Genomic DNA, 11,900 nt, shown 5'->3' on the forward strand with positions numbered 1-11,900 from the left:
CAAACTGGACCTTTGTCAAAACCTCTAAAAGATCCAGAGCAGACAGAGAGGAAGAGATAGGAAAAAAAGGAACATCATCATTCCTAGAACTTGATGCATTTTTTAGAAATATTCCAACACCATTTTTTCCTTCCCGATACCGATCCCGGAGTGATATAATTGCTATCATTGTTGTATGGCCTGGGTCAGGTAAAACCTTGCAGAGAATGATTGCCATTCAACATTATTTTATTATTTATTTTGACAGTCAGTCATAACCGGAAAAAAATTAATTAAGAAATCTAGAAATGAATAACAATTTCTTTAAAAACTGTTAAAGTGCAGCCACTTTCTAAATAGAACAGTTTAAAACAGTAGTACAACAGCAACTCAAATAAATCTATGAATAAATAATTCCCTTAAAACAACAAACGTTGACGGCGAGTGTGCCGATAATAGAGGCAATAATTTAATGGTTGAGTGCAAGTTGCCACACATCTGAGATAAATATTTTCTAAAAAAGTGCCTTTTGAAGTAAATGATTTTCTAAGAATTCGTACCACACTAAGTATTCACTTTTACAGTCTTATTTGACTTGTTTTACTACTTTGTCTTCAACAATACTAATAATAAGTGCTGAATGTGTTCTCTGTGTTTACTAATTGCCATGCATTCGATCATAGAAAATGCACTATTTGCAACATATCAGCAAATTAATAATGTGTAAAGTGTCACCCATGTCTATGGTATATAAAAACAAAGCTATTTTGAATTGCCTTCAAATTTGTTGAGTCATCTTAACACACATAGATCAACTCATAAGCTACCTTTGTTTCAACAGACCACCATTACTGTCTTCTCTTTTCTTTCTGCCCCACCATTCAGACTAGGTATAACTACCAAACACTTTCCCACCTCAAGTACTCCTATCATTTAAGGGAAATGCCTGCATATCTGTGTTGTTAATAAATCTGTAACATTAGAGGAACAAGCCCCTCTCCACCACAACCAAGTGATTCCAGCATCTCGGGTACTTTTACCACCCCTGTTATCTTCTCCAGATGCTCCTGTTCCTCCAGGCTGACCAGCCCCTGATATGCAGCCCCATTATTTTGATGACCCTTACCACGCTTATCTATATTACAGTAATTTCCTTGACCTATTAGGCCACCTTAACATACACACCTTAAGATACCATAAACATTAGTATGGGAACTCCCATCATTTAGCCTTTGCCCCATCTATTTCTGCATGGCCATGGCATGTGTCAAAAGGCACAAGAAGAAGATGTGCCTGAATGTGGCTGCATTTGTGAATAGGCTATCCCAGTAATTTTCTGGGAACTGAGTATGTTTTACCTTGTGGGACCTTTTTTATATAAATAATATTGCCACAAAGTGTATGCATAATACATTATATATATATATATATATATATATTTATATATATATATATATACATATATATGCACATATGATATATTGACACGTGTGTGTGTGTGTGTGTATGTCAATTTCTTTTACTTCTTTTGTTGTAATTATCTTTTTATTGATATCAAAATACATAATTCCTTCCAGAAATTACATCCTGTATAATGTCTTCTAGACATACAATGCAGTACCAGAACTCTGTACCGGACATGCAAACCCTAAACATACAAAATCTCATTTGTAGTCATCCATATAGCCGGAATACACAAAGACAAGTCCAGGTTTGTTTTCTTTTTTTTCCCAGTGATTTTACACAGTCCTTTTTCTCTTAATGGAGGACATCAAAACACTTATAATCATGTGAACCAATGAACAATACAAAGTCTGTATCACCACTGAGATCAGACCAGTTTTTCCAGAAATTCTTAAATTTACCAGATTCTAATCTGACTGAAAAAGTCAGCCTTTCCATCATAAAGATATTGTGCATTGCTTCAACCTAATCTTCCCTCTTAGGTGCCTATAGCTTCGGCCACTTCCTGGTACCTTTTAAATTTTCCACTCCTTTGTATAATTTTGAGATCAATTTTTTACTTAAATTAAAACAGGGTAGGGCTAACCCGCCTTTAACCCTGGGTGAATTCTGAATCTAATATGTGGTCTTTTCCCTTGCCAAATGTATCTTGAGATGAATTTATCCCATTCTATGAAATCTTTGTTTGTCACTTCTGCCGGAAGAATTTGGAATAAATATAGCAAGAAGAACATTCATTTTGATCACTTCTTTTCTTGAAGCCAAATTTGTAAATGAGATTAAACTCCATCTTCCAATATCATATTTTATTTGAGATTAAAGAGATTAAAAGATCATAATTAATATATTTCATTTGAGATAGGTCTTGCGGCAGAGTTACTCCCAAATATTTCATAGATTTTGAACAGCTGAATTTGAATTTGAAACTTTCTCTGATGGTTTGGTCTGGCGTATAGTTAAAGGCGAGAACCTGTGTTTTTCTCACACTTAATTTATAGCCAGACAATAAACCAAAATCTTCAAGTGTTGCCATGAGTACTGGAAGAAACAGGGTGGGTTGCAATAAAAATATTAATACATCTTCCGCAAATAATGCTATTTTCTGTTCGCCTCCCTCCATGTGTATACCTTTTATATTTTCAGTTAATTTTATCCATTGACTCAAAGGCTCCAAATAAATAGCAAAAAGGAGAGGGCTAATGGAGCAGCCTTGACGGCACCCACGTTCTAATGTGAGGTGTTTGAGAGATTGCCATTGATTTTGATCCTAGCTGTGGGTTCACATCCCTGGTAAGGGATGCCATACCTTGAGTGGACTGTGCCTCTTCGTTTTGGCTACTCAGGAACGCCTCTCTCGCACCTGTTGACTGGGTTAGCTCTTCATCCTGATCCGTTAGCTCTGATGCTAACGTATTTTGTTCGTCGTTCCCTCCGACATCTAACTCTCTGACCATTTCTGTATTTTCCTCTCATCATAATCAATGCCCTTTCTGGAAAATACTTACAAGGGCTCTTCTTTGCCTATTGAAACATAAATCGGGCTGTTAAAACTCAAAGTCGGGGAGCTCACTTTTTATGCTGCCACCATGATGGAGGTGCACCGGAAGTCATATATATCATACAAAGACTGTAATGTGATAACCTTCAAACTTTTCTCTGATTAATATCAGAAGCAATAGTTGGGAACGTGGAAAATGGTTTGGGGTAAAACAAATGTTAGCATGCCAGGCTAACTATCATACAGAATTAACTAGGGTTGTTCCGACACAGTGACCAGTATTGAAAATGCTAAAATGTAGTCTGTATCAGCAAGTACACAAGTCTAATGCACTGATCGTATACAACACAATTTATTTATTACAAATGTAGCTTTTCTACTTCTCAGCAGCATCCTGTACACCTGTAGGCTATGCAAGTTAGCTGATTTTTTTCCATCTAAATCAATGACAGGCGGCTAACTGAGTATGCTAACTAAGCTAGTTAACGTTACAGCTCATCAGAGGTCACCATTAATGTTTACATATCACTGTCATGAGTAAATATACATTTCTTTCTGTGTGGTGATACTGTATGGTATGCAGGTGTAGTTTCTATAAATAAAACAGTTCCTACATCAAACTGCTCACGATGAGGGCCGTGGATTCTCTTGAACAATGAGTTTTGGAAAGAGACAATGCTGTTACATGTAATGTTTTGGAGCCTTGAGCGCCACAAGCCAACTTCCATCTAGATCTATTATATTCAAGAGAAAGCAGACATTTCCATGGCCCCCTGTAGCCTACAGCAAATCAGTTGTATCACTGGAAAAAAACAAAACAAAAAAAAACCCACACAGCTTTAGCTAGATATCTTCTGTTTTAAATGCTGTCTGACTTCTTCATGTTTTCAGCTAGCTCCTTTTAACGCAGCAATCTTGTAACAGAGGTCTGAATATACATTTGATGGCTATACACCTTTTTTAATATAATCTGTAACTCCACAAACTAAGAGAATCTAGTTTTGGAAATTATAGTTTTATCAATAAAATGTTGGCTTCAATTTAAGTGTTGTTAACCAAGAATCAAAGTCCAAGCAAAGCCATTCAAAGCCACCGCCCTGTTTACATAACTACTTTTTTTCTTCCAGCAGTATTTAAACCTCTATCTGAATCTTCTCTTCCTCTCACTCCAGTCCACCAGCTCTTCCTCTCTCAACTCGCCTCTCATTTTTCGTCACTCATCTTTGCTGCAAAAATGGCAACAGCTGGAAAGGTAGGTACATTATTCAGTATGGGAAAAATCTTATGAAGAACTGTGATGTTTTAATGAGTGTATTTTAAGCATAGTCTAGTCTGTAAAAATAAAAAAAATAACACAACTTCAGATTAATATACTTCATTTGAATATAGTGAGATCCTTCAGTGATAAATGTGTTTTTATATTTGACTACATTTTACATTTCTGTGTATGTTTACTGTTAATGGGTGTAAGATACCAAGCTGACATCTGACGTGTTTCAGCGCTTTCAATGTAATTATCTTTGCACATGCATGTTTATTTCCCTCAAAATGAAAGTTTATTTTTACTGCAATAAAATGTATAAAAATAAAATAATCTCTTTCTTTTTCTGTCCCCTCTATATCAGTGAAATATTACTTGTCCTGTTTGGACTTGGCAAACAGTTTGAAACTTTCCAAACAGCTTTGCACAACTGTGGATATTGGCAAAGATGAGGGAGTAGTAGGCCAGGAGATAATGGTGGAAGCCCAAGAATTCAGTGTCAATCCTGGGAGTAATATAAATCATAACCAAAACTTTTAAACTGGCTGTTTTGACAACTGATTTATTCAATGGTTTACCCAGTGATACTTAATGTGCCAACCCAACATTAAATTATACTGCTCTAATAAAATCTAAGTTTGTCAAATAACTTTAAACTGTTTCATGTGAGTTTTTGCTTTTTCAGAATAAATGGAAATCACTGCAGACTGTTAATATGTAATTATTAAAAATAAGTAGTAAAACCCATTTGTTTAATGTTTGCTACATTTGGTGACGTATAAGCCAATAGGGATGCCTCTAGATGAGCGTTTGCTGGAAATTAGCACAAAGAATAGTAACATTTTCCAAGCACCCAACTAGGCAGTTGATGCTAGTCAATATTACCAGGTCAATATAAATGCTTTTGACTTACACATGCTACTTGAGTGGATTCTTGACTTGACGCCCTTCCAGAAACCCATCCTAACTGTTGCAGCATCAACTAATGTGAGATTTCATGTGGTGTCGCTGCCCTCTAGGTCATCAAGTGCAAGGCAGCAGTGGCCTGGGAGCCCAACAAGCCTCTGGTGATTGAGGAGATTGAGGTAGCCCCACCCCAGGCCCACGAGCTCCGCATCAAGGTGAGAGATTTCCGCTTTCAAGACTCACACATGCACATGCAAATGCACGGAGATGTCTTACTGTACATGTGAGTAAGTAGTAGTAAGAGGTTAAGCAAAATGTTGTAGGACTTTGGTGAAAAGGTCCAGGTTGAACCATCAATTGCTACTGCAGCCTTAAAGGTAGAGGACCCAATTCTGGAGAAAGATAGTGCATTGTTGAGTCTCATTTCCAGATCATCAAATACCAACACTTTGGGTATTTGTCCTGAAATTCCGACCCAAAGCATCAGTATTTGACAATTTGGGAATGAGAAACAATCATCTATCTTTCTCCAGAATTACCTTGACTACCTTTAAAGAAAGCAGCATCAGTGTTTCCATTTTTGTCTTTTGTGCAGATTGTGGCAACCGGGGTTTGCCACACAGACCTGTATCATCTGTTCGAGGGTATGCATAAAGACGGATTCCCAGCAGTCCTAGGCCATGAGGGAGCTGGCATCGTAGAGAGCGTCGGGCCTGGAGTCACTGAGTTTCATCCAGGTCAGTTAAAGATTACAACCTCAACAGTTTGTCTGACAACTCATGTTTTTTTCCCCCCTTATAGATGTAGCAATGTGTAAATCATTGTAGATAAGTATATTGGTGCCATTCAGCCAACAAACCTGCTGCCCATTTGATATATTGTTTTATAACTTGTTATAGGCGTTTGACATCATTTGGCAACTTTGTGTCTGAATTTCAGGAGACAAGGTGATTCCTTTGTTCATCGCCCAGTGTAGAGAATGTCGCTTCTGTAAGAGTCCTAAGACCAACCAGTGTGTGAAAGGATGGTGAGCTCATCTACTTCTTCTCAGCTCTGAGTTTCATTCATCCATTTTATGCGATGTGTCTCTACTGTCATAGCACCTACTTTGTCAGTGGTGATGCCTGATGGTGACACAGAACAGCCTGTTTTGATCCTTGGCTTTTCATTTCATGGCATATCACTCATGTAAACGAATATTGCAATATTTTGTCTCAGGTTGTATTTACACTTTAACAAATTCTCTGTTCAGGGCTGTTGAAAATCCTAATGTGATGGCATGTGCAGAGTCCAGGTTCACCTGTAAGGGCAAGAAGGTGCTGCAGTTTATGGGAACCAGTACCTTCTCTGAGTACACTGTGATGAACCAGATAGCTGTGGCTAAGATCGACCCTGCAGCCCCTCTGGACAAAGTCTGTCTCCTCGGGTGTGGAGTCTGCACAGGCTATGGAGCAGCAGTCAATACTGCTCAGGTGAATTTGTCTGACTGTTGGGGATAGTCTAACATGTTATTGTTAATAACTGCTGTAATTAATTCCTCCCACACCATCTTGTAAAAGGTCATACATCTGAAACAAAACATTCTAACTGCCTGTGGCACAACTTTCATTATTGTACAGGGCACTAAAGGTCCACTCTGAAAGAAAGTTGATTTTTGTTTCTCATCCCAACTTGTAAATACTGACACTCTTGGATGGCAACTGACCCAAACTACCAAAGCATCAGAATTTGACATGTTGGGAATGAGACTCAAAAATAAAGTTTCTTACAAAGTGGACCTTTAAGAAGTCCGACCTAAAGTGCCAACGTCTGTTTTACTTTAGGTGGAACCTGGCTCCACATGTGCTGTGTTTGGCCTGGGAGCAGTGGGTTTGGCTGCAGTCATGGGCTGCAAAAATGCAGGAGCCAAGAGGATTATTGCTATTGACACCAATCCGGAAAAGTTTGAGAAGGCCAAGGTGTTTGGAGCGAATGAATTTGTGAATCCCAAGGATCACAATAAGCCCATCAGCCAAGTTCTGTCTGAGATGACTGACGGAGGAGTGGACTTCTCCCTGGAATGTGTTGGGAATGTGGAAGTCATGGTAAGGCAGATAGAGGGGTTTGGCATTGTATTTAGTCATCCCAAAGACACATTATCTCACTATCATAGCACCTATTTTCTCAGTGGCTTTGAGGATTTGAAACCAGTTAGCAGTTAGCTGACTTTGTCCTGTTTCTCCATCTAGCGCAGTGCCTTGGAGTCTTGTGTGAAAGGTTGGGGTGTCAGCGTGCTGGTGGGCTGGACAGACCTGTACGACTTTGCTGCCCGACCCATTCAGCTCATCACTGGACGCACATGGAAGGGCTCCTTGTTTGGAGGTGGGACCCCCTGTCAGTCAAATGTCACGGGTCATTTTTGATTGGTTGTCAGTTTTAAGACGGTGCATAACAAGAGCCGACCAGAGGAGAGAGTGAAGACATGGAGGCAGAGAGGTGTAATGCAGATGAATGCAAATAACCACTTTACATTGAGACTGTGATAGACAAAGAATGATAACCTTTATCCCTGAAGTTTTTTTGTTTGTTTGTTTCTGTCTGCACCTAAATCAGCTGACACTGAGCTTAGTTTATGATTGTTATGTGATAGTGAAAAGTGTGAAGAGCTCATCTGGGTTTATGGGATAACGCCTGCGTCCTTTTCATGTTCACTGACAACCAAAGTCATTTCTCATATGTGCAGGTTAGTAGCTAGTACAGCCATAAGGCCAAACAGAAGATAAATCCCTTAGATCAGAAATCATCTTCCCAGTACTAGGTCTGGGATGTGGATAAACATTAATGAAAACATTTATTTCTTTGTTTCAGGTTACGTTTTTGCTGGCTAAAATGGCTAATTAGCCCCAGCTTTAGATTAGCATACTAGTTTACTCTCTGTTGGACTGGGAAAGGCACCTCAGTCATATTCTGCTTATTAAAAGGGGTTAGACGTTGCTCATACAGAGTAAGGCCTACATTCTTTTCTTGCTGATTAGCAATTTTCATATCTATTACCCTATTAGCAATCTCTGAACCACTTCGCAATGGTCTGATTACGATTTAGCATCTTAGGGCAACGGCCAATGTTTTAGTGCTTCCGGTGTAGCCAGATCTGTTATCCAGATAATAGATGTCCGGGCCAAGACTTCTTCCTTCATCATTTACAACATTTCAGCTAATCTCTATAAAGATGCATATGAATGCAGATACATTTAGAAACAAAGCTAATAAAAAAATAAATCAATAGCCAAGAGATCCTGATATTGCATTTCAGCCAATGCGTTCTCCTCTTTCCTCTCCACATTAACTGTTCATCTGCATGCAACCAAGGTGTATCTGATATTGCTGCATTGGTGTTTTTCCTTGAACATCATAATTAATGTTGTTCCAGGACCATCCGGTCAATTTAAGAAAACAGCAACAAAGTTGACATTTGGTACAAGCCACTGTGGCTGAGTGGATTAAGTGTAGGACTCACACTGAGGAGACTGGGATTTATATCCTGATTGGAACAAGCTAATTTATTATTTTCTGTTTCTTTTCAGTTTTCTGTTGCTGTTAGCTTAGGTTTGCACAACAGCAATACTTGGTTAGGTTTTAAGGGTTGATTAGCGTTAAATACATGTTTGAAAGAAAAACTTCTCCCATGTGCTTATTTGTCTGGTCTTATTCCTCAAGTTGCCAGAACCAATAATGGTCCTGGAGCAACATTAATGATGTGCCAAGAACAACACCAACATTGCGATATCAGTTTGTGCATGGAACCAAAGCCCACTCAAATGTGGCTGGTGAATGCTCAAACTACAAATTGACAGCAAACGGAAACCATATGCAGATATGTTTCTCAAAATTAAAAAAAAAAAAAAATTAAAATTAAGACCTCAGATTATTGTACCATTTTGACCTGTGATAGTAACGAAAAGCCTGTAGGCCAGACCTCTGCAATCATCCAACAAATATTATTAAGAGAGGACTCTATTTGCTATTATTTCCTTATGTGTGTGTTCTCTGTTACTCAGGATTTAAGAGTAAGGATGGTGTGCCTCAGATGGTGAAAGACTACCTGGACAAGAAGGTGAAGCTGGATGAGTTCATCACTCATAACATGACCATAGCCCAGGTCAATGACGCCATCGAACTGATGAAGCACGGCAAATGGTAAGCTTACACTCCTATGCTTTACCCACGAGGATTTACTAACTAGTTATACAGGTGAATAATTATTAAATGCATGTCTTCTCAATTCTGTTGTTTGTGTTCCACAGCATCCGGACTGTCCTGAGTGTGTCTCCACAGTAACACCACTGTGTTGGCTTTAATGATGCCAAAGCCATTTAAGGACATGTGTGGCTTCCTTGTTGGTGCTCTGGTTTTGTTGTGTTGTATTTCACAGGAAGTGTCAATAACACTGTCTTGTTTTTACATTCTGTACTGCATTGTGTATAGTATGAGAAAAGTGTTCTTGTCAACCAGCTTTCCCTCAGATTTACTCAAAACAGCTTAGTTATATCTATGCTTGGCAGGCAGCATGGAAATTATTATTAAAATCCAACTGAAATGAAATTACAAATGTATTGTTTTCTTTTGTGATGTTGCCCCATACCTCTGCATTCATATCCATCTACAGATTGATATTGTATTTCGATACAGTCAAAAAAGCCTTGCTTAAAACAATAATGTTAGCGCTCATAGGTTGAACTAACGGTCACACTGACAGTGAGCTGCCAACAATTTAAATACTAACCTACAGCATATAATGTTCAACTCAGTATATTCACAATCCAACACTATCATGTACTTTGCACTCTTAGGATTATGGATTCAGCACAGACCAGATGACAGTGATTGATTTCAGATTGTGTGTTACACTTTGTCACAGGAGAAGAGGACCCAAACGCAGACAACACACAGGAGGGGAACCAAAAGTGAGCTTTAATAAAATAAAAGCTGAAAAAACAAAACATAAGAAATCTATACCAACCAGGAGAAACCAAAAATGAGTCACGAGGACCAACAACAAAGTAGCAACTAAAAAGTTTAAACAAAGTGCAACAGAAAAGCAAAGTTCAAATCAAACCTGAAACAAGAAACCAAACTCAGAGACATAACAAAACAGAAGGCACAAGGAAACACTGGGAAGAAATGCTGGGAGGCAACACAGGGGACGACGGACCAAGACAGAGTGACAGGGAACATCACAGAACGAACTGACAAACACATGAAGTAGAACAAAGACTAGACACTAATGAGAGGATCAGGAACAGGTGGAGTGAGGAGGGAAGAGGAACGGGTGAGGAAACGAGTGGAAAAACACTGGGATGGAAAAAACACAGGAGGAACTGAAAAGCAAGAAGAAACATATGAGGGCATAATATCAAAATAAAACAGGAAAAACAAGAAGACACTGAAGAATGACAGTGGGCATAATATCAAAATAAAAGAAAAACATGAACAAGATACTGAATCATGACATTGTGGCCACAGGGATCGGTCACACTGACACCAAGAATCCCAAAATAAACAATGTACAAACACATATTCATATTCTTTGGTTAAAGTAAGGCTTACAATTTGTTAGGACTTGTAAGCCTTACTTCAAATGATCATCATTTATCATCATAGTCTTTCTGTGCAGAGTTTGCATGTTCTCCCCGTGTTTGAGTGGGTTCTCTCCACGTACTTTGGCTTCCACCCACAATCCAAAGACATGCAAAGTTAGGTTAATGGGTTACTCTAAATTGTTGTTTGTCCCTATATGTCAGCCCCGTGATGGTGACTTATCAGGGGTGTGCACCGCTGTCACCCAATGTCAGCTGGGACCAGCTCCAGCCTGCCCGTGACCCTGAAAAGGATTTCAGACAATGGATGGATGGATCATTTAAAGAAAAAAAAGTTATTTTCATCATTTCATAAAAAAATGTATTGATGCCAACCAAAGCTTTTCTCTGGAGTCAGAATACAGTTACTTCACACTTTCACTGTAATTTATATAAAAAATAGGAAAGTTCAGTTTACTTGGGTTCTTCAGCTGTAAAATGCAGAGAAATAATTCTCCATTATCCAAATGAGTGACATGGTAACATAGTGTGATGTCACAAAATCACAGAATTAAAGGCAAGAATTAAAAGAAAGAAAGAATTACAACACTGGAGGAAAGGGAAAAAACAAAAAAGCGTAATCGGTCTCAGTGTTTTATACTTCACTCCACTATATTCCGCTATTCTTCAAACAAAATTGTAAATAAAAACCAAACATTTGAAATCCATATTACACTCTAATTTTCCTACACAGAAAGCAAAACACAAAGGAAAGGCAAAGTGGAGGTAGCAATAGCCGTGACTTGAATTTCCTGTGTAACTAAATGTATTATTGTAAAATCTAACCTCACGGCTAATCAAATTAACTTTGAATGTTGTCTGAAATCATTCTTTGAACTTTCAAGTCAGAATTGTATTATAGACATCTTGAATTATTATTTATACTAAACTAGAGAACAAGAAGATATATAAAATATAGGCATTGGCTAAATCCTCCGTACAACTGCAACAGGTCTCAGCTTTGGATTTCTCAAAATGTAGTGTTAATGGGACATTAGTAAGAGCCTGATAGCCTGTTTATAATAGGTACACAAAGAGTTTGGAGCCAAGCCAATCAAGCCAATAACCTTAAACTTGCCTGGCTATTTAGCTTACTAACAATAAAGTAGATTAGCTATAATCAAGACTTTTGTAATAACAATGGACCACATGATTACTTGTTTATATAATCATTCAC

The 11,900-nt window shown here is 38.3% G+C and overlaps 1 protein-coding gene across 1 annotated transcript; it reads left to right on the top strand.

Annotated features, from left to right (window-relative positions):
* Window positions 1-4,115: 4,115 nt before the first annotated feature.
* LOC311273797 (alcohol dehydrogenase 1-like) lies at window positions 4,116-9,683 on the top strand. The gene is made up of 9 exons (XM_084381020.1): window positions 4,116-4,193; window positions 5,222-5,323; window positions 5,704-5,845; window positions 6,048-6,135; window positions 6,361-6,580; window positions 6,932-7,192; window positions 7,337-7,469; window positions 9,146-9,284; window positions 9,392-9,683. The coding sequence occupies exons 1-9, from the start codon at window positions 4,176-4,178 to the stop codon at window positions 9,423-9,425; spliced, it is 1,137 nt and encodes a 378-aa protein (XP_084237146.1). The 5' UTR covers window positions 4,116-4,175; the 3' UTR covers window positions 9,426-9,683.
* The last annotated feature ends 2,217 nt before the right edge of the window (window positions 9,684-11,900 follow it).

This window comes from Pagrus pagrus (genome assembly GCF_965226575.1).
Source record: "Pagrus pagrus genome assembly, chromosome: 18".
Classification (NCBI taxonomy): Eukaryota; Metazoa; Chordata; class Actinopteri; order Spariformes; family Sparidae; genus Pagrus; species Pagrus pagrus.